This window comes from Schistocerca gregaria, chromosome 3 (assembly GCF_023897955.1).
Source record: "Schistocerca gregaria isolate iqSchGreg1 chromosome 3, iqSchGreg1.2, whole genome shotgun sequence".
NCBI classification, from domain to species: Eukaryota; Metazoa; Arthropoda; class Insecta; order Orthoptera; family Acrididae; genus Schistocerca; species Schistocerca gregaria.
This window is the reverse complement of record NC_064922.1, coordinates 861416484-861439780: the sequence shown is the minus strand read 5'-3', so window position 1 is coordinate 861439780 and position 23297 is coordinate 861416484. Positions and strand designations below refer to the sequence as shown.

General features: G+C 39.4%; 1 protein-coding gene across 1 annotated transcript in view; it reads left to right on the top strand.

Moving 5' to 3' along the window:
• Nucleotides 1-20162, top strand: part of LOC126354814 (sodium/potassium/calcium exchanger 4-like) — a 132615-nt gene extending 112453 nt beyond the window's left edge. The window contains exons 8-9 of the mRNA XM_050004753.1: nucleotides 9034-9135; nucleotides 19517-20162. Coding sequence (XP_049860710.1) covers nucleotides 9034-9135; nucleotides 19517-19845 — 431 coding nt within the window. The 3' untranslated portion in view covers nucleotides 19846-20162. The remainder of the gene's footprint in view (nucleotides 1-9033; nucleotides 9136-19516) is intronic.
• The last annotated feature ends 3135 nt before the right edge of the window (nucleotides 20163-23297 follow it).

Here is a 23297-nt window from a genome sequence, read left to right as displayed (position 1 = left end):
ACGGTGGCCATTCATGCAGGCAGATCATTTGTTAATGCTTTTGTGCACATAGAATCCTGCACTGTGATTGCCATTAGGCTGGTAGCTCACATGGCTGCTTTCACAGGTAGCCCTGCCCTTGATGGGATACAAGCACCAGTGACATGGGTGAATTAGAGGCTAGTGGGAGGATGTGTGTGACAGATCTTGCTTTTAAGACATTTGCAGGGATGTAATCAATAGGGCAAGGGGCTAGGTGCAGTACTGGAATAGGGACAGACAAAGATATTGTTTAGGTTGGATGGGTGGTGGAAGAGATGGGGAGTATATTTCTCATTTCAGGGCATGATGAGAGGTAGTTGAAATCTTGACAGAGAATGTGATTCAGTTGCCCCAGTCCTGGGTGGTACTGAGTCAAGAGGTAGGTGTTCCTTTGTGGCCTGGCAGTGGGTGTGTGGGATGGAACAGGTTGTAGGTATCAGTTTCTAAACAAGGTGGAAAAAGAAATTTTGGTCTATGAAGACTACAGTGACACTTTTAGGATACTTGAGGGGAACTGCTCATGACTAAAGATGTGGTTACCATGCATGGCCAGACTGTACAGAAGGGATTTCTCAGTACAGAATGGGTGGAAACTGTCAAAGTATAGGTATTATTGGTGGTTGGTACATTTGATGTGGACAGAAGTACTGATGATGTCTCAGAACAGATACCATGCATTCATATAACTGATTTGCCTTGATGATCAATGAATGCACAATCTCTTGTGCTGATGCACAGTATTTTTCGGCTTCCTGTAGGAATCTGAAACTGGCAGCCTTGGAAGACATGGACAGGGACTGCAGGTAGGTGGTGCTATGTGAGAATGCTGAGATAGTCTGTACACTTTTGATAACACTGTGTACTGATGGCACAAAGGTTAATGCAAGTGCCTAGTAAGCAGGAGGTCATGGGTTCGAATTCTGATCCAGCGCACATATCCATTTGTCGCTGCTGACTCTGCATTAAGTCCTGATGTGGCTGATATCATCAGTTCCTTCTCTTTCCTCTCCTTTTTCCCCTGTCCACTATAAATTTACATTAAAGGTATTTTATTTCCTGACAGTTAAAAAGATACTAGCTTGTTGAAAATTAAAACTCAATGAAATATATACAGTTCTGATGAGCAGTGTACATCAAATACTTAAGTTCTTGTCATTTCATGTCCTGAAATTCTTCATAAGAACAGGATTTGGATGTACATCCATTTATCATATTAAGTAAATAACATAAAGGATATACCAATATACATTTTACAACATTTTACTAGTCAGAGTGACATATCTAATCAAAAGTGAACCATAAGCTCTCCAACTTAAAATCAAAAAAATTCTCATCATGTTAATTTGACATACAGACACAAATGTTAAAATCACCATTACTTGTTTCTTACAAACAAATCATCCTGAAAACAATGTTGTCACTTGAATTTACATCAAATATGCAGAATGAACTATGATCTTAGTAATTGCTTTAATTAAACAGTAACAAAATTATGTACAGTGTTCCTGCCATGTTTTTGATATACATTTTATAAGAACTTTTGGCCAGTATTAACAGTAATTCTGTCTTTTACACAGAAAATATGTTTTGGAAGTTTGTTTACATATATTGGGTTTCATTATTTTGAAAAATGTCATAATTATTTGAATAATAGCAATTCTTGTTACATGCATTAGCTACAAATATGGATAATGGTAGTTTCCATGTACTCTCAAACATTACTTTATGTTTTTGGCTGACAAAATGAAAACCCACAGAATGGAATGACACAGTTTCATTATATAATAATTAAAACAGAATACGACAAATTTATGACAATTTCAGATGTTCCTACAAATTGACCGAATTCTGTAAGTTTGATACATTGGTATTTCATAATCATTTTCATATTACATCACTCACAAGGCAGAGATTATGGGTTCCGACATTATAATTATCTTGTTAATCTGGGCAAAGACTTGCCGTCAGTCAGCTGAGAGCTGTGGTACTGATCTGTTCAATATGCTTTTTAAACAGGTCTGTTACATTTAAAGGTCTACTAATGGGATATGAGCCATCAGGCAATGTGTCAGGAGCAGGGGTTGGAGCAGGGATGGTCAGGGATATTGCAAAGATTCAGCGGGTGGCAGAATACCACTGTGGGAAGGGTGGAAAGGATAGTGGGTAGAATATTCCTCATTTCAGGCCATGGCGAGAGATAGTTCAACCCCTGGAGGAAAATGCGATTTATTTGGTCCAGTCCTAGAATCCATTTACATTGGCTGTCCACTCTCTTTCACACAAATCCACCCACCAACCTGCATCCTACATTATCATCCCTTAATTTATTTTTCTCTTTGATCTCATTGTGTTTTCATGCCAACTTTAGTTCATTTTTTACCTTTCTCTATTGGACAGGTTTCATCTTTTACCCTCATCAGCATCTGTTCCATCCTTTTTGTGGAATTTTCCTATGTATTTTTATGTATTTTGACAAGTTTTTTGCCATGTATTTTGTCATAATTTATTTAGTTTCATGCGTTTTTATCTTCCACTGTGGACCCTTTCTCCTTCCAACAGTGTCAGCACAGAAGAGTTCCCTTGCCATTAGCCAGAACCATGTCTCTCATACTATTTCTACATTATTGCCTAACTCATGGAATGCTCCCCAAATTGCCTTACCATCAAGTTACCCATCACCAGTTGCAGCCCCCCTTCCACAATGACCTCTTTTCTCTCCAAATTTCACAAGTCCATAGCCCTTATGAACCTAGTCCTGCAAAACCATGTAAATCAGACCCAAACCTCCTTGCAGTACCTCCTCAACATCAGTAAAATGCTCCTGCTCAGCAATAACAAATGCCTGCATCCCACCTCTCAAATAAAAATACTTTCCCTCGAGGAACTAGAGCAACATGAACAATACAACCTCAAAAAACTCTCCAACCTGTTCACGCCCTACTCCTGCCTTGGAGTACCACTATTCACTGCCTCTACAACAGCTGCCAAATCTCCCCCACATCTCCTCATAGCCAACAAAATTTGCCTCGCAGTCTTACTCCATTTACCACACCCTCAGCAACTCCCTCCCACTATCATGCAGAATCCAGATCCTAAACAGACCTGAAACAGAATCATGAATCTTTCCTCCAAAAGCCATAGTCCCATAGACGTATCACTCCTTCCAAGAGGTCTTACCTTTTATGTCACTCCCAAATTGAATCATGCTGGAATTGTTGAGGATCTTGTCTCTTTCTCCTGGTCCCTACAGTGGAAACACTTTTTCACCACAGATGCTACCAGTCAAACTCAATTCAAAGCCAATGCTGAATCCTTCCTGACTCAGTTCACTCCTCCGTTGAAACATGAACCACCTCCACTGTCTCCAAATCACCTTCTTTTAACGTTCCAGAATTTCTTGACCTCAGATACTGTCTCATCATCTTTTCCAACTTTCCATCCACAGAAAGAACTGAAAGTCACCACCTACAATCTGATCCTGACCTTATAGTCCTACCTGCCAAACAAAGGTTCCACCACTGTGGTTTTGAACTGCAGAGGTTGTCTAGCAGGAAAACTCTACCAGCTATCAGATTTTCTCACCCGCAAACTGTCAGTTTCATCCACTTACAAATCCAACAGGATCTCCAGTCTCTCCTCAAATAAAGCTTAGGCCCAGTCCAGAACCTCTCCCCTAAGTCTCTGTTTCTCCCTCTCCCTCTCCTCACCCCTACCACTCCCTGCACTCCTGTCTTCTACATCCTTCCTAAAGTGCATAAATCCAACCACCCAGGATGCTCCATTGTGGCCGGTTACTGTGCCCCCACTGAGAGACTCTCTGCTTTCATGAACCAATGTCTTCAGCCTATTACATGTAATCTACCTTCTTATATAGAGGACACCACCCATTTTCTCTATCGACTCTCCACAGTTACCACACGGTGCTCTGCTCACCACTATTGATACCATGCTCTGCTCACCACTATTGATGCCAATCTCACTGTATACTAACAACCCTTATGCCCCTGGCTTTGCCACTATTGAGCACTACATTTCCAAGAGTCGACTGACTCCAAAACTACTACATCCTTCCTGATCGTCATGACAAGTCCATGGTATAGCAAATAGCACCACATGACACCGTCATATGCCACCCTATTCATGGGCCATTTAGAGGAATCCTTCCTAACCACTCAGAATCTCAAACTCCTCACCTGGTTCAGATTCATTAATGATATCTTTATGATCTGGACCGAGGATGATGGCACCCTGTCTACATTCCTTCTGAAACTGAAAACTTTCTTCCCCATCCCTTTAACCTAGTCCTCCTTAACCCAACAAGCCACACTCCTCAATGTTGACCTCCACCTCAAAGATGGCTACACCAGTATCTCTATCCACATAAAACCTATGAAACACCAGAAATATGTCCACTTCAACAACTCCATCCATTCCATAGCAAGATGTATCTTCCATATAGCTTAGCCATCCATGGCCATTACATCTGTAGTGATGAGCACTCCCTTGCTAAATATACAAGAGAGGTTTACTGAGTCCTTCACAGACTGAAACTGCCTACCTGACCTGGTACAGAAATATACCTCACATGCCTCATTTCTCCAGTCACCCAACACTTCCCAGAATCCCAATGTTGAGCCACAAAGGAGCACTCCTTTGTGACTCAGTAACACCCAGAACTGGAGTAACAGTCACATTCTCCTCCAGGGTTTCCACTACCTGTTGCCATGCCACGAAGTGGGGAATATCCCACCCGCTATATTTCTCCTCTCCCACAGTGGTATTCTGCCACCTACTGAAGCTATGCAATATGCTTGTGATCCCCTACTTCACCCCTGCTCCCAATACCTAATGGCTCATATCACAGCAGTTGACCTAGATGCAAGACCCCTCCAATACAACCTCCCACCACCACCTACTCCAGTTTGGTAACAGGCGTCTCCTATCCTATTAAAGGCAGGACCAATTGTGAAAGCAGTCATGTGACTATCTAAGCTGCAACCACAGTGGTGCTTTCTGTGTGGGTATGAAAACCAACAAACTGTCTGTCTGCATAAATGGCCAACAGACTGAGGCCAAGAGATGGATGGACGACCCAGTTACTGAAGATGCAGCCCAACACAATGTGCTTCACTTCAGTAACTGCTTCACAGCATTCGCCATCTGTATCTTTCCAACCAACAACAGCTTTTCTGAACTGTGCTGGTATAAACCCTTCCTGAAATATATCCTACATTCCCATAGCCCTACTGGCAATCTTTGCTAGTCCCTGCCCATCATTTATGTCTTCCCTTCCCTACTCCCACTCCAGCAGCACTGCAAAGCCTTCTGTTCCACCAGTGCAACCACCAGTCTTTCCCCCTTCATCTACTTCTCTCCTTTACTGTTTCCCTTCTGTTCCTGCCCTCCAAACCTCCCATCTGTGCCCAACATATCTGCCCTGTCCCCACCACATCCATGCATATTCCCAAAAGCAGCACTGCACATATTCCCACCCTTACCATGCTACTCCTCCCCATTCCTGGCCCAGTGCTACCCCTCCCAATTCCTGGCCCAGTGTCCAACTTAACCTCACCACATTGCAGCCTCAGTTGCCACAGACAGCAGTTGTGTGTGTGTAACGTACTTGTGTGAATGTATGCGTGCTTTGTGGTTGAAAGCTGAGATGTATAGTGGTATTTTTAGTGTACCTATCCGCAAGTCAGCATATCCTCTATGTGTTGAGTAGCAATCTGTCCTTTCCATAATATTGTCATTATTCCATCCTAGATTTCCCATCATACAAAAATAGATTTAGTTTTGTTTAAAACCATGTTTACTAGAAATTATGCTAATTAACTGGGTGTATACACCCCAGGACAACTGGGAAATCTGTGACAAATGCAGGAACTTTTTAGAATTCTAGGAATTTGCACTCTTTGAGTTTTCAGTTAAGTTTTTTAATTTTCACAGTTAAAAGTGACACTACAACAAAGAATTTCACTTTAGTCCACTTCTGCAAAATAATACTGCAGCAATAAAACATAAATGCAGCAAAATAAAACTTAAGTTGCAAAGAAAATATGCTATTTAAGCAACAAAACACAGAGCAGACAAAAAATCTACTAGCAGCACAGTGTACCAAAGGCTTTAGGACAAAGACTATGGAACACACTGTAACAAAAAACTGCTTTTGATGAGTGTGACATGACAACTGTTCATATTTCTAACAGGTCACGGGAAAATATTTCGAATGGTGGTTTGAGAAGTTTGAGAAGCATTACTTTCAAAGCAAAGTTACTTTTACACAAGATGAATTAGGTTACATGTGAGAATGTGTGATGAATTTCTTAAATCATAGATCATTTGACGCTCATTCAAAAGTTAAAGCTTCGACGACCAGCCATTCAGAAAAATTTTAGGCCCAGAAGACCAACTGTTTGTGAAGTTTTTTAACATTTTACTAACACATCTATGTTTTACATGTTTTAAAGAGTAACAGAGGCTAAAAGAAAACATGCTTCAAGGTTAGTTTTCATATTTATTTTAGTTCTTTCATAAATTACAAATAATGCAATAATGACACTAAAATGCATAATTATCCTTAAAAAACAGTGTGAGCTGAATTCTTGAGCAATTTCATACACAATCAGTTTTTGTAGCAAATGTCAAAGTGTATTTAGCCAGGTTAACTCATGAAATCTTTGGTACACATCAGTGAAATTTATAATCATACTTGTTACAAATATTCAGCTGCTGCAATTTAAGTGATGCTCCTATGATTCTGCCTGACCACAAGCTCAGAGAAAAAGGAAAATCAGCAAAAAAATCTTGATGACAAATATAACATGTGAAAGCTTAGTTTTTCTTGTGGCCATACTGTATGATATTAATTTAAAACGTTAATTTTTCCAATTTGTGTGTTCATGCCACTTAACAGTGATGTTGCTGTTGGCTGACTATGTCATGTGTACCAAGATTTGAATACTTTCTGTTACTGGCTGGTGAGATGACATGGCAGGAGCTTTGACTGGCTGACAAAAGTGCATCATACAGTGCTATTTCAGTTTCAGTGTTTTGGAAGTGGAAGCTACTGTGCTGTATATGGTAGAATTCGTATTTATACTTCTGTAATATGAAAATATGCAGTGTACTTTCTGCTTTGCATCAAAGAACTTTCCTAAATCCATTGTTTTTTGCTGGGTTTTGTTTCCTACAGTGACAGGAAGTTATACACTGATGCATAAAACCTTTACCATTTCAAAGCTTGATAAGTTTTACAGCTCCAAAGGAAAGTGTAGTGTTACTTAACACAGAAAAAAATCTACTTTCACCTTGTGTATAATGTATTTTCACCTAGGTAAAAGTATATTTTTAACTGGGAAATCTTTAATTTTTTTTCCGTGTTCTTGTATGCACCCTGAGGAAATGTTCTACTACAGGACATAATAATTATAACAGTTTTGAGCTAATAGATAGATCTCAAAATGATGACACCACACATTGTAGAGTCTAGGATACCAAATTTTCATTAACATAATTAAAGTATTGTTGAACTAATTATGAGGTAATTAACATTAAAATTCAGAAAAAGCAGCATTTTCTATTGCAGAATTTCCCTCTGTGCTTGTTATATTCCAGTTAGCCATTATAGCTTTGTTAGCCTAATTTTTAAGCACAAGGTGGCATATTTCATTAACTGTTTAAGTCATTAATTAAGATTTTTGTGTAATTTACCATAATTTTCAAAATCCCATTTGTACTCATAAGCAAGGTATTTCCAGTGCCCGTGCATGCAATGGTTCCATAAACTTTTCTAAGTTCCTAGGCCTCCACATTTTTCACAGAACACATTAATATTAATTGCATATAGTCCATCCTGAGTAGCAAAATCTAACCTATCAGTTTTTCAAATGATTATGTAGTTTCCAAAATTACCATTTTTTCATACACAAGGTTTTCAAAAATCAGGCAGACATTGTCCAAAATAGACTTTCCCAGTTGAGCAAATAAATGAGCAATAGCTATGTCAGATCTGCACCCAATGTATCAGCATCCATGAAAACTCAAGAATTTCGATGCCTGTGTACTTGCAAATTTTTTCTTTAATTTAAGTTTGTGAATATTTTGGCTGGATTATCATCAGAGGAAGTGGTGTTGAGCACGGAGACTTCCATCAAGGACTGCTGCAGTGTACTTTCATCTGGTGCATTAATATAAGACAGTATGTGAGCAATGATGCATAGTGTACTCTGCGCCACACTTAATTAGCAGGTTTCAGGGATTTGTTAGATCTATCACTGGTTCTTGTACAGCGTTTCGAAAAAACTTTACTTAGTAATTTACCACTGGATTTCTGTATGTTTATGAATGCCGGTGTGGTTTATACACTATTTTCTGTACAAAATTAAGAAAGTGGTCATCATCCAACAACAGAGCTTTGTGGATGATAAATGTGTGAGAAAGTGAAACAAAAATTGTCATATTGTGAACATTTTCGAGCAAACACCATCCTGTACTCATTAAACAACCAGAGCAACAGAGCATAGACAACATAAATCAAGTTGCTGGGTTTACACAGCTTATAAAAGATCATAGAACCAGAAAACAAAACTCAAGAAAGGAGTCTTGGTTTACCAGTTTTATTTGACTGGAAACTGGTTTCTTTTCTTGCAACAAATACAGTTAAAGATGAATGTTCTGGAAAGCTGTCACAATTATAAGGTTTTTATGGGCCTCTCTAAGAATTTTATATGCCATGTTCTTTTTGTTCATTTTGTGCTGAATAAATAGTTTAGGTATATTACTGCAGACAGTTATTCCCTATGCCAACAGAGAATGAAAAAAATTAAAAATAAACTTTTATCTCTATGTATTGCAGCTAGAAATGTTTCTTTCTTTTCTATTAAGCAACTTTTTCATTATAGGGTAAAAAATTTTGCTTACTAACAAAAAAACTGTTATGAGCTATATTCATATTTGCAAATGAGAATAATATGTTCCTATGTAATTTGATGAGGAATGTTTTATTTTTAGGTGATACTTTCCACATTCGAGACTCAGTTATGGGTCTGACTTTTCTTGCTGCAGGAGCCTGTTTTCCAGAGGTAGTGACCACCGTCATCATGGTTCGTAAAGGTTAGTATGTGAAATAATGTCACAGTCCTCTATTAAGCTCATTATGAAGCACAAAGCGTACAGCACTGTGTGAGGAAGATGGAGATTGTTTCTCCCCCAACAGTCTGCTCAACATGGCACTTTTTGTACTAGGCACAGCCTGATTCCTTCACTCTCTGCATCCATTCATGGGGCAGTTAAGAAAGAGAAGCTTAGCAGGGATAACAGCATACATGACAACTATGTCAAGTTATTCCCTTGGTGCTCTATATTGCTTCAGATGAATGTTAGAATAGTTTTTTAAACAAAGGCAGCTGATTTTCTCCATCATCATCTTGTAAAAGTGATGCTTCTCTCTGACATCAACAAGTTATAAAAGAGAACTTTCTTTCCTTCCTCTTTGATAGACACAGAAATCACTTGCCATATTTTCTAAATACTAGTCCTTGAACTACCACACCCATTGATAGTGGACATGCAGCTTGCATCTGTTGTATTACAAGTAATTTATTCATCAGAAACCAACTTACAAAGCATTATTTGACCAGTTGTCTTAATACAAAGAGATAAGGAATTAGAAAGTTGATTAATTCACACACAAGAATAAGAATCATTATTAGCTGTTCAGTATTTCCTTATACAATGGGCTTCGTCAATAAGTTCAATTACAATATAAAGATAGTTATATTCTCATAACAATGTATATATAAATCATATGAATGTTAGTGTAGTACAATAGCAAACATTTAGAATTTTATATAGTGTTCATTTGACAATAAAAAAGAAAGCATTGTACAAATTTATATTAAGCAGGGAGTATTCATGTTGATGACTCTATGTCATTATCATACACATGTTGATAACATTATGTCATTGTCCTAAGATATTGATACAAATATAGAAATATAGGCCTATGCCTATATGTTAGATATTGTTTTTCCAAATTTAGGTCCTACTACAGGCATAGGTGCCTTTCTCTATGTTAAAACAGCAAATCTGCCATATTACAATCTCCATATTCATCATCTGAGTAAAATGCTTTACCTTTGAGCCATTTTTTTAATGTATGTAATATGTATCTAACCAGAAGAAACTGTAGAGAAGTTTTCTTTATTTTCTATATCCGTTGGCCTTAGTATTGTTGGGATAGTGACACTGATAGTGCTGTTCAGAGGCCTAAGCATCACTGGCAGAGAGACTAGGGGTGACAGATAGGAATATATGTGAAACAAAGGGAGCATTCATTGTGTTGTGAGACATGTGATGGTGTAGTCGTGCTTTTGTGTCATTCAGTCACAATAAAGTACAATATATTGTTCACTCACAAACATTATCTCCATTATTGGAACTTGTCTTACACCTGGTAGGGAAATACTCCATATTAGTGGCCCCAAGTCAGCCGCATACAGCATATCACATACCGCAATGAGTAAGTGTTAATTTCGATTCGGTTAATGCACTTTAACAATGTGAACATCTTTTGTTGGACACAACACTTAACCAGCCCCTCATGACTCTGCCACATGGATGAATGCAAATGAAGTGTTTTATCAGGCAACAATGTCACCGACCAGTAGTAACATATCTGTGTATGGCAGCAGTGTGTACTGTGTTACATAATGGGCCAACAGCTGGGTAATCTTCTTTAAGACTTTGGACATGAGCCATCTCAAACTGCATTGGTGTGTGAACCAGTACAACAAATAGAATTACTTTCAAACTGTGATGTATTTCACATGATACCAGTCTCACCTGTGCTGTGAAGTACGGTCAGACACACAATTTCTTTGCGCGTGGCTTCACAGTTGGCTACGCTCTAACACAGTATGGTTACCGTGTTTACAACCGTGCCGTGAGTATTGGAGGTCACCTTGTATCTGATGCTATGTCACTCAGCCTCCATTACACTTTCACTATGTACCCATAATGATATGCTTTGACTGGTCTGTCATGCTGAACTACTGCAGTTTCCAGCAGAATGGTCCATCCTCTTGTTCACAACCATGGAATGTGTTTTCAATATTGTAGGCATTCTGGATGATGATACCAATTTGTGACTTTACTTTGCCATCTGGCAGAACATACCGACCTCATAAGTGATGTCAGAATCACACCACCCACTCAAAACAAGTATGATATGGCAAAAATGGTCCTTCTACAGAAGGACCACGAAGAGTAACTTGCTGATTAGGCACTGTAGCAGCTTTGGCATCAGCTACAGATGACACTTGATGCAATTCTCATTCTGGACGCAACTCTGTGGACAAAGTGGATAGTGAAACTTCCACTGCAGCTATAAATTGTAATAATTTCCCACAAGGCAAGGTCACTTGAAAAAATAAACTAGTTCTAGCCAATAGGACGTTTAACACGATGCAGCACCATCAACAAATAAACACAACAGGAAATTCCACATCATGAAGCATGCGTCCATTACAAAATGCCAAGATCACCTTTACAAAATGCCAAGATCACTGATTCACCATGACCTGCTCCAACAGCACACACGGATGACATCGCTGCCCGCCCTTAGAAGGCAACTCAGCCAAACATTCATACCACTACAGCGCCAGCTGGAAATGTTGAGTTGAGCACCGCTGCCACTTTGAGGCCATTACTCAGCACGTATCCCTGTCAGTTTGGTACAGCTGCAAGCAATCGTGATCAGACTTGAGAATTCCCACACATGGGTCGCACTACGTGCCAGTCAACAAGTTGCCAACAACTGCTGTGCATTCTTCAAACAAACTCCTATTGCCACCACCTCTGGAGTGCATATCTATGATCATGACATACATCACTACTTCCTGGTAAACACAGGTTTTGATATCGGCAAGAAACCAAAGGAAATTATTTCAACAGTTCACAACTACAACAGTGCTCCATCTCCATGCCATTAACAATTCATGGTGCGCTGAAGTAATGGCGAAACCCTGCACCTCTCCCTGCTACACTGTTTCACATGGGTTTTCTATGTGCGAAATGTCAAGGAACCGGTACTGGGCACCGATTTCTTGTGACATTTCCGCCTCTCGCCAGACCTATGAAACATGTCACTCCTGCACCATGACACCAGGACTCTTCACCTTGATGACACATTTACCCTGCAGAACAACTCTGTGCCCCACTGTGCACATGGTTGATAAGGTAACATACAACAACATAGTTAAGGGAGCATGTCATGATGGCAGTAAATCTGTCGACTGCCCCTCAAATTCAGATGCAGTTCTTACTGAAAATGCTACACTCTAACAACAGAGTGTAAACAACACATCCACTACTCTTTCACTGGCAGGCAAACACTACAAGAATCTTATGTGTGCCTGCCACACAGATGAGTGTGGGGGTGCAAGCATAGCCATGTGCGCTTCACATGGCCCTATCCCACAGACAGGTTGCCCAGTGCATGTGATCAACTGTCCCACAACACCTCACCCAACACAGGTTAGTATGGCGCACTCTGCCTCACCTAACAGCACATCAAATGATGGCACCCCTTCCACAGCAAATTTCCGATGGTCCGAGGTTCAACTATACACAATCCAAAACAGCATGGTGCACCATATCGTAACAACTGCCAGCCTACCAGGTCAACATAAAGTGCACTGTCTGGCCCCAGCTAACTGGTGTACCACAAAGGTGGTGGTTGTTGAAGTGTTAATGCAAGAATAAACTGTTAAATGCAGGGATAGTTCGCCTTTTGGGACAGCATGTGGGAATCACCGATAAAACTTGTGCGAAAGAAGGATGGGAGCATCAGACTCTGTAGGGACTGCAGACCTCTAAATAGTGTATGATACCTACTTGATAACAAACTTCCAGGATGTCAAGCACTTACTTACTGGTGCCTGATCGACTGTAAAAAAGGGTGCCTCCAAATTCCAATGCACCGAGATGACATTGTAAAAATGGTGATAATCACACAATTTGACCTGTTTTAATATTTTGTCGTGCCATACAGTCAGGATAATGCAGCCCAATTTTTTTTTAAGCTCAACTTCTGCTGCACCTGCACTTTAGAAGATATCCACATTTTTTTGGCCACATCCCGCCAATATAGCCAACACATTGAACAAGTTCTTGCTGCCTTTCAGGACAAGAGCATGGCCATTAATGAAGAGAAGTATCAGCTATGGGGGGCTGAAGTAAAAGCATTAGTACATCTTAGCAATCTTGAATTCCTATTGGTATTACCTATTGCTAGCAGATAGAGTCACCCCTTACCAATGCTCTCACTGGGCTGGACAAACAGGAGAAAAGGTGAACAGTGTGGTATGATAAAATGAAGGATGTATTTGAACTTGCTAAGGATTGTCCTGCAAGAACGATTACTCACTGTCACCAAAGATGCAAGTGACACCACAATTGGGGCTGTACTGTAGCAAGTCATCAGGAGTGAAACTCAATCCCCATGATTCTTTTTGCAAAATCTCACAGCTTCACAGTCAAAGCGGTCTGACTTCGACCGCAGATTACTAACTGTTTAGGAGGGAGTTAGCTTCTTCAGGGAAGGCACTGTGAGGAGAAATATCACTGTGTTTACAGATCACAAGCTGCCTGCCAATATGATTCGTCACTCGTCAAAGGATGTCAGCCTCCACAGCTATTGACACCTTGACGTCATCAAACAATACGCTTCAGATGTTTGCCACATACGCGGGGCTGATAATATAATTGTGAATTACCTATCACATGCCAATGTCATTGCTCTCCACACTGCCTATCAGTTAGCAGCTGAACAGAGAAAAGATGCAAGTGTTACAGGCTTACTAAGCAATGACTCTACAGGATTGTGCATTGAACAACGAACACTACCCCGGTGCAAAGTGCCAAAAGTTAGCAGCTGAACAGAGAAAAGATGCAAGTGTTACAGACTTACTAACCAATGACTCTACAGGATTGTGCATTGAACAATGAACACTACCCCAGTGCAAAGTGCCAAAAGTTTGCAATGTATCCCACAGCAGACTACAACCTCAGATCCCAAAGACAAAGCAGCGCACAATCTTTGAACAACATCACAACTTGTCTCACCCGGGCATCAGTTCGACATTTCGCTTGATTACAGAGTGATTTCTATGGCCAAACATAAAATGAGATTGCTGCTGTTGGGCACATGCATGTGTAGAATTCCACTGCAGCAAACTCATCAGGCACAACAACTGCAGTTAGGACAATTTGAGATACACGGGCCACTTCCACCATGTAGAACTCGACCTCATTAGACCCTTCATGCACAACACACTTGTTGTCAGTAATCGACAGAGCATCCCAATGGGTCAAAGCAATACAACTGCAGAACATCACAGCACACTTACGAGCTTGTGTACTCATAGATAGTTGAATCGCTCAATTCAGCTTAGGTCAATGGTTTGAATCAATGCTATTCAAAGCTCTATGCAACATCTGTGGCATTAAGCATAATCACACTTCAGTCTACTACCTGCAAAGCAACAGGTTGGTCAAGCAATGGTACAGGACACTTAAAGCTGCTCTAATGTGTCATGTGGGTCGAGGACAGAAACTTCTCTGGAAGTAACGTCAGGAGTACCAACAGCATTTAAGGAGAATCTGGAAAAATTCTGTATAGTGGGTCGCTAATACTGCCAGCAGATTTGAACATTTAGCTGCAGCCTTCTGAACAGATGGACCTCCCCACCCTGGTTCAGCATGTAAAAGACCACATCAGACACATGTGCAGTCACTGCCTGCAGTGCACTTAATCCATAAGGTGTTTGTGCACAAATTGGTGCATTCCGGTGATTTTGTCATACTGTGCAATGAAACAGTTACACCGGCTTTACAACCACACTACAAAGGATGATTCAAAGTCCTCAAAATGGTTACACACAAATTCAAAAACCTTCTCAACAACAAAATGACAACTGCCTTGATTAACCACTTAAAGCATATATGGGTCCTATGGGACAATGATCCAGTTAATGCTGACGACACTTCAGTGAACGTCAATTACAGTGACGACTGACTACCATGCGGTATGCAGTCAACCTCTTCAGTCTCAGAAGAATCTGTCATTTTCAATATTGACCTTAAAGACTTTGAACCAAAGAAAATAAGTGTCACAATTTTGCATAATACCTTGGCGGTCGACGCCCACAGGGCCAAAGCACATGCAGAGAATTGAACATACATATGTGCTGCCACACAACATTGAATATGCTTCAATTTCATCTCATTTATCAACAGACAGTGCCCTCCCAGATGATCATATGCTCAAGGGTTCTGAAAAGACAGATTTCACACAACAGTCCACATGCTGACACAGGTGCACCTCAGCTCCACTACCTCAGCCTGTGGCCCGGCCCACCCAGTTTAAATCCCAGTATAGCCACACTAGACAACTCCCACACCAACTACCCCCTTACCATCTGTGTGGCACCAGCGTTAACAATGACACATTTATGAGAAATGGTCTGGTTGTGTCTTGCATATATGCCTGCTACAGCACAATTGCAGCACTTCTCTTGGAACAGTCTGGTCTTGTCTCACACATGCGCCAGGCATGACATGCTCGGTCACACCCATGACATTGCACATAAGAGTTAATTTTAATTCACCATATAAAAGAGAAAAGGAAATACAACCAGCTTAAGATTAATGTAAAAGACAATCACTTAAATGGTCAGTATGCTGCTACATTTTTCACTCAGGAAGTTCATTAAAATCGTAAACTAACTGATTGCCTCCACATCATTGTGATTGATCATACAATAATATGATCTATGTAACATGCGGACAACTAACTCATCAAATATTTTTCATTGCATTGTCCCAAAAGATCCAGTTTTACAGCAGCTGATATCATAACTCTGTTCTGGAGGGGCATCAGTAACCTTCTTCTATGAATTTGTGTTACTCAGCGTATTTTCACTCATTCTTACTCTACTATCTGTGTGCATAGCCCTGCATCCATTATTGTGTCTGGGCACCCCTTAAAATGAAGTGAATGTTTACAATATTATGAAAAGGATAGATTGCTACTCACGGTAAAGAATATATTTTGAGTTGCAAACAGGCACAACAAAAAGAGTGTTATACATTAAGCTTTCAGCCAAAGCCTTCATCAGGAAAGAAAAACATACAAGCATTCACACAAGTAAGCACACCTTGCACACATGTGACCAGGCAGAAACTGAAACACATCTCTAACTGGAGCAACAATCTTAGCTGAGTGGGGAAGGGGGAGAGATAGCTTGGTAGAGGTGGAGGGAGAGGAGTCAACACTGCCTGGCATAATGTGCTGGGACTTGGTGTTGCCCAGATGTGGCTGCCTGGCACTGCGTTGGGAGAGTGTGAGGTAGAGTGCAGGGGTAGGAGGGTGCGGCAGAAAAGGAAGGCATCAGAGAGGGGAAGAGACCAGTGGCATTGGCAGAGAGTGCAGCAGAGCCAGGGTTGACATGTGAACTGGGAGGAGATGATAGGACAGAGGGGGCGGTAACTGTTGGGTGTAGGGTGTAAGGACATTAGGTTACCTTAGTTTCAGGTCAATATGATTTTGGGAGAGGGGAACGAGTTGCACAGTTCAGAGAAAATGGTGGTGGAGGAGAGGATCCAGATGGCCTGAGCTGTAAAACAGCCATTGAAATGAAGAATGTTATGTGCAGCTGCATGTTACGTCACAGGGTGGTCCCCTTTGGTCTCGGCTGTACTTTAGTGGGCATTCATCCTGGTAGATACCAGTCTTTTCATTGTGTGTCTGCAACTGATTGTGTGTGTGCAACTGAATGTGTCGTATTTACAGTAAGTGCCTATCTATGGTTTTCATAGTATTGCAGAGATTCCATTGTTTGATGTGCGAGAGCATCATAGAGAGGTACACAGATTGTAGTAGTCATTTTTGGACTGTGGAACACATGCAATCCAACATTCTGTCTGCACCCTTATCTAAATATGAGTGCAATCAGTTAAGGATCCAATTCAAAAACAATTTATTTTCCAAATACTTTAACCTTATTCAAATAGGTGCCTTACAATAGCTGCATAGCCTTGCAAATCAATGAGCATGCTGTATTGCAGGCCTTTATGCATTCTACCTTTTTCTGTCAGGCATGAATGCTCTGCTGCAACTCATTCCGACAATACACAGACAGATACCTTATCCACAACTGGGGCCAAGTGCAAGACAACACTTTTTCTCTCCTATATTCTGACAGACAGGAAATATTAAGTATTACTCATTGTGTCTAGAAAGAAACACTATAAGTGCTTGTTCTTCTCTGGCAGACAGAAGACTCAAGATAATAACTGTCGCTGGATAGTTATTGGAAACTCAGTTGACCTGTCTCACCTGTGTACAGACTTCTTGTAACCTTACTACAGCTCCACCAACATGACTCCATAGTGACTTTGAGACTCAGCTGTGGTACTGCTACAGATGACTCAGCGGAGGATATCACTTAACTTGTGCTGTGGTGACTGACTACTGACTGTCTGCACTAGCTGCTCAGCGACTCTTGGGTGAGATTCACCTGCAGCATCACTACCCGCCTCCCCCACTCTTCTGAAGGTCTAAAAATTTTCCAGAATCATTCTGGCTGACTTAAATGTATTTGCTTTAGCTTGTTACAGTCACAAAGTGGCACCTGCAAGCAATTCCACCACACTGTTATTCAACTTCATATCAGTAGTTATGACGAGGCCTTTCTCAATTGGCTGTCGATATCTGTTACCTCATAGAGAGCTATGGTTTAGAAACACATGTGTGTAAGTCTTCCTGACATTAAATCTGTGGTTGTCTAACATTATTACGTCACAAAGACTGTTTTTCCTTCTTATCAGCCATGACAAACTTTCCAGTTCCTTGAATTTTTTGTAATGTTTGTAAACACAGATAGTGAGCTTTTGGCACAGTCAGCTTAGCTTTCAGCATACAACCACACCATTAATCTTGACAAATTGGCAACATTTGCCAGAAACAAAAACCCTGTTCATGTTTCGGACAGTCGTTTACATTGTGATAATTTACATTTCTTCTTGAGTAAGTTGTCTGATCACTACAACAGCAAGCCCAGACTGACATGCAACAGTTCTGGAGATGCTTCAAGAACTGAATTGGGAATCCCTGGAGGAAAGGCAGTGTTCTTTTTGAGGAAAACTATTGAGAAAATTTAGAGAACTGCTTTTAAAGCTGACTGTGGAATTATTCTGTTGCTACCAACACACATTGCACTTAAGGACCATGAAGATAAGGTACAAGAAATTGCATCTCATATGGTGGCATATAGACAGTCATTTCTTCCTCATCCTATTTGTGAGTGGAACAGGAAAGGAAATGACCAGTAGTGGTATAGGGTACCCTCCGCCTAGTGCCATTAAGATGGGTTGCAGAGTATCGATGTACATGTACAATAGGGCAGATATTTGTGGACCTCTTCTCCTTACAATGGGACAGTGGTTTGAGGAACTGTTGTGTTATTACTGTTCAATCAAGCTCCACATGTATTATACCACTAAGTAGTCCTGACGGCTTCTTTCCAACAACACAGAAAAAAAGTATACAGTTTCATTAAAAAGAGTTTGGTCTCATCATTCAGCCACTACAAATGTAAAAAAAAATACTTGTTGTGTCAAGAAATTTGCATGTTGTCTACTATAACTTAGTAAAATCTACACCACAATATATTCACCCATTCTGGACTTATTTTGAATGTCTTGTCATAGCTTCCTCACATAATACGCAGAAAAATACTTGTAAGTGTGCAAGTTTAGCGAGTAGTTTTACTTATTTGTAAAAAAAGTGTGTTAAATATTGAGCAAATGTTGGTTGTGATAAATTAATACCAAAATTGGAAATGGCTCAACAAAACACAGAGCAGGTTTCACTTTTTGTCGTAATGGCATGCGTAAATGTGGAGCAGGTCTTGGCAGTGAATTTAAACTTCCCTCCTTGCTACAGAGGTATCTGTTACAAAGATCTTTATTTTGTACTCTCATTCGTAACTTGCTTTATTTTTGACACTATTTGGACATTTCACTTTCAGAGACACAATTATGTTTTGTTGTGCACTTTATCTATAAACAATAAAAGTATATTTTACTAGTAAACATTGTTTTTATTTATTGTTCTGTGTGATATAGTGGCCTTTAAAAAAACCAGCCTTCTCTGTGTTTGTCTGTCAGTCTCATTAAATATTGGCTCGCCTTAACAAGTTCTTTCTCTCAGCCCCCCCCCCCCCCCCCCCCTCTCTCTCTCTCTCTCTCTCTCTCTCTCTCTCTCTCTCTCTCTGTGTGTGTGTGTGTGTGTGTGTGTGTGTGTGTGTGTGTGTGTGTGTGTTTTCAAATAGACCAGTAAAAAATCTGTTGTAACCTATAATTAACTGAATTACACTATGAAGACCACAGCTGTTGTCAAATTACTAATTAGATATATTGTACTTCACAGGAGAAGGCAGTATGGGGATCAGCAATTCGCTGGGTGCAAACACGTTAGGTGTGTTGATGTGCCTTGGGCTCCCGTGGCTGCTAAAGTCTGCCTCCTCAAGTGGCGCCTCGGTCTACATCGTCTCCAATGGGATGCGTTTCACCCTGCTGGCGATGCTGGTGCTGACTATCGTGTATCGCTGGGGAATGGTGACAGCATTCCGGCATCGGGCCAACAGGCTGTTTGGTTTCACTTGCCTCTTCCTTTACTTGGCGTACCTAGCTGTCTCCGTTGCCATGGAGCTTAATGCCTTTGGATATATCAATGGCCCTGTATGTGAATGGATCTGAAGCCTTACATCTATCAGATGCAGTGTCCATGTAGCTCAGTGGACAGAGTTAGTGCAAAATCAGGAAGGCAGAATTTTTTGAATGTGGAACTCTTCAGTTACTGTAATGAGTGCTTGAATTTTGTACATGATTGGAAGCTTTGATGTTGTCCATGGATAATAACTCTGGATTCTGTAAATGTTTAAAACTATGTCATTTAGAATTAATTTGACAAAATGACACATAATATATTTATGAAGGTATGATATTAAATGTTAATAGCAACCAAAAAAATTAAATTTGTCTTTCATTGTCCTTGGGAGAAGAATGCAAAATTATTGGAGCAAAATAAAAATAAATATTCAAGAAAAATAGATTTTATTTCTGACCTGCATGTTTGAAGTAAGACAATTAAAAAAAAAAAAAAAAAAAAACAGGGCAAATCTTATGGCTTTGTTCCTCTCCAGCTCAGTTGTATATGGCAACAATCCTGCAGGGCTTGTAATAAAGATGTTAAACAGAAAAGAAGAAAAATGGAAACAATTTATTTATACAACTGTAAAATGTGATGCAGCTGAGAAAAGTGAGTGACTGCACTCTCATTAAGACAACTGGTAACTGTTGTGAAAAATGATAATAACTCTTGAGATAGTCTCTGTGTTAACTCTGTTGAACATGGATGAACCTCATATTTTTTAATTTATGTTAATACTCAATCTGTAGAAGGTAGGAATTCATGGTGATAATTTATGTAAGATTACAGTACGAAGTAGAATCATAGTAATAGTATTTATGACAATCCAAAAACTTTTATTTGTGTACTTAATGTACTTAATTGTACTGAACAATGAAGACTGATGAAACTGTGTAACTCAAACTACAAACTTATAAAATAAAAATTTGTATATTTGTCTTGTGCATTTTTCTTAGTTTGTAATTAACAATCCTGAATATATGGTGGATCATTTGCATGGTAAATTTTTGTTGCAGCATTGTGCACCTCTTTTAGACAACCTTAATGTGGAGTAATGAATGTAATTTTTTGTTCTGGTATTGAAATTGTTACATCATTGTTGCTTTTGAATTGCAGTGTGTTGTTTGCAATATACTGTTTGAGGAATAAATATACCTACTGTGAAGCAGCTTTCAAAATATATAGGTCCTTAAACAGATGTTTACAAGATGAATAAACAGACATCTACAAGGTGACCACAGGTAAGAGCTGCCTGTTATTCTTACACTATGTTTTTGAGCAATGAAGACTTTTCTTCTTAAAGATGAGTTACCCCAGAGTATTATTCCACATGACATCATCAGATGAAAATACGCAAAAGTATCAATTTACTGATTTGTCTTGCCTCAAGATTTGTAATGAATATAAGTGTAAATGTGGCTGGACTATGATGTTTTAGGAGTTCCAAAACATGCTTTTTCTAGTTTAAATTCTCATCAATATGGACACCTAATTTTTAAAAAAGTTTCCACTCTATTTATTATTTATTCACAATGTGCTATACTTATCATTTGTGTAGTATATCTTGATGTATGGAACTGAATATGTTGGGTCTTTTTCAAATTGTGAATGAGAATACTCACAGAAAACAAGTCAGTGATACTTTTAAGCACACTGTTTACCATTTCTTCTGTTGCTGTTCACACTTGGATTGACTATAATACTAGTGTCATCTGCAAAAAGGACTCATTTTGCTTGTTGTTTACTAGACTGAAGATCCTTTGCATATGTGAGGAACAGTAGCAGACCTAAGGTTGAGCCTTAGGGAATCCCAATATGTGATTTCACCTCAGTCAGATGAATCTCCCCTTATTACCTTGGTTAGCTTACTAAGCAAAGCTGTCTCCATTTTTGATTCGATATATCATCCATTAGCTGGTTACACCATCAATTCCACAAAACCTCAATTTATCAATATACAGGTTGCAGAAAATACCAACCATGCTATTTTGTTATTTAGCCCTTTAATGTGTAGTGTAGCTGATCATCTGCAGACTTCATTTCCTTGATGTAACCTATGCTGAGCAACATTTTGTAACAAATTCATTATGTAGTTAAGTGTATACACTCTACTGCAGCTGATAGTAGTTCTTCATAGCGATCATAAATGGTAGGATGAACTGAACCAGTTCGACAATCAGCTGTGTGGATATACTGCCGTGCGTGTATTTTGGCGGGAAGTAGAGACTTTTTTTGGTTTTTGTGCACTGATTTGTGGGTTTGAAAATTATTTTATTATTTTGAATACATAAGTAGATATGGTGTAGACAGTTAATTTGAGTGTCTTTACAATAGAGTTGAAATTAGGTCTGTTTTTGTGTTTGTAATTATTATCAACAATAATGCTTTGTTAATTTAAATAAAAAATGTTTTCAAATTTTTTTCGTAATGTAGGCACTATAAACCAAACATAGTAATTTTTACAGCTTGAAATAAAAAATCATGCGTTTAAGGGTTAATGCTTCTAAAATTTGATGAGTGAATGTGTAAATGGCATTTTCAATTGTCATCATTTCAGAAATCCAAATTGTGATTTGCTGAGGATATTATTGTGGCTTAGGTGGGATACTATTCTACAATAGATCACTTTTAAAAAGTTTTGGAAAATGATTTCAGTAATGAAACAAGTCAATAGTTACTGACATCTTTCCTTTTACCTATCTTAGAGATAGGTTCAACAGTGACAAAAAAAAGTCTTGAGTTAGTAATGCATTACATGTCTCAGAGAGTATATATTTTACAGGAACAATTCTTTTGAAATCTTTCAGAAACACTATCAAATCCAGATGATCTTTTATTTTTGAGGGAATATATAATATTCTTAATTTCAGAAGGAGAAATTGGTGATAAACACTGTAACCCTGTTCATAAAGTGCTGTGCCACATGCAAACAGCTGTATATAAGCTGGTGCACTATGCCCTCAGCCGCTCTAATGTTTTCGTGACTGTGGAGTACTTCACTGTCATGCTGTGACTTAATTTCTTGTGTTTGTACTTATTACTATGTCATTCAGTGTGTCTGTATTTTCCTTTATGTGGAAGTGAATTAAAGGTTGGCTGGTGGGAATTCCAATCTAATCAGCATGTTTTGTTTTGTGGCTCACTGTGGCCAACGTGTCAGTGGAAGAAATTCTTCAAACTCTTGTTGAACAACAGCAAGCTCTCACCAACCAGGAGCTCTCTCCATGGCAATAAGCAATTTGGCAGCTTGATCGACATCAGGATTCACCACCTCAATGAAATCCCCATGTTTGCTTCATATAATTACACTGCAGAAGATTGGGGCCCCATACAAAATACGCCTTTAGCAACCCTTCCAAGCTTTTGATGTCTCCAACCCCAAGGCTTTCTTTCTATCATAGATTCCCCCTTTTGTTCAGCACTTTTTGTGTCAGCTAGCTCCCCTGGAGGAACCTAATAGTCTCTCTTTTGATGAAATGTGTCAGTTGCTAATTATTTG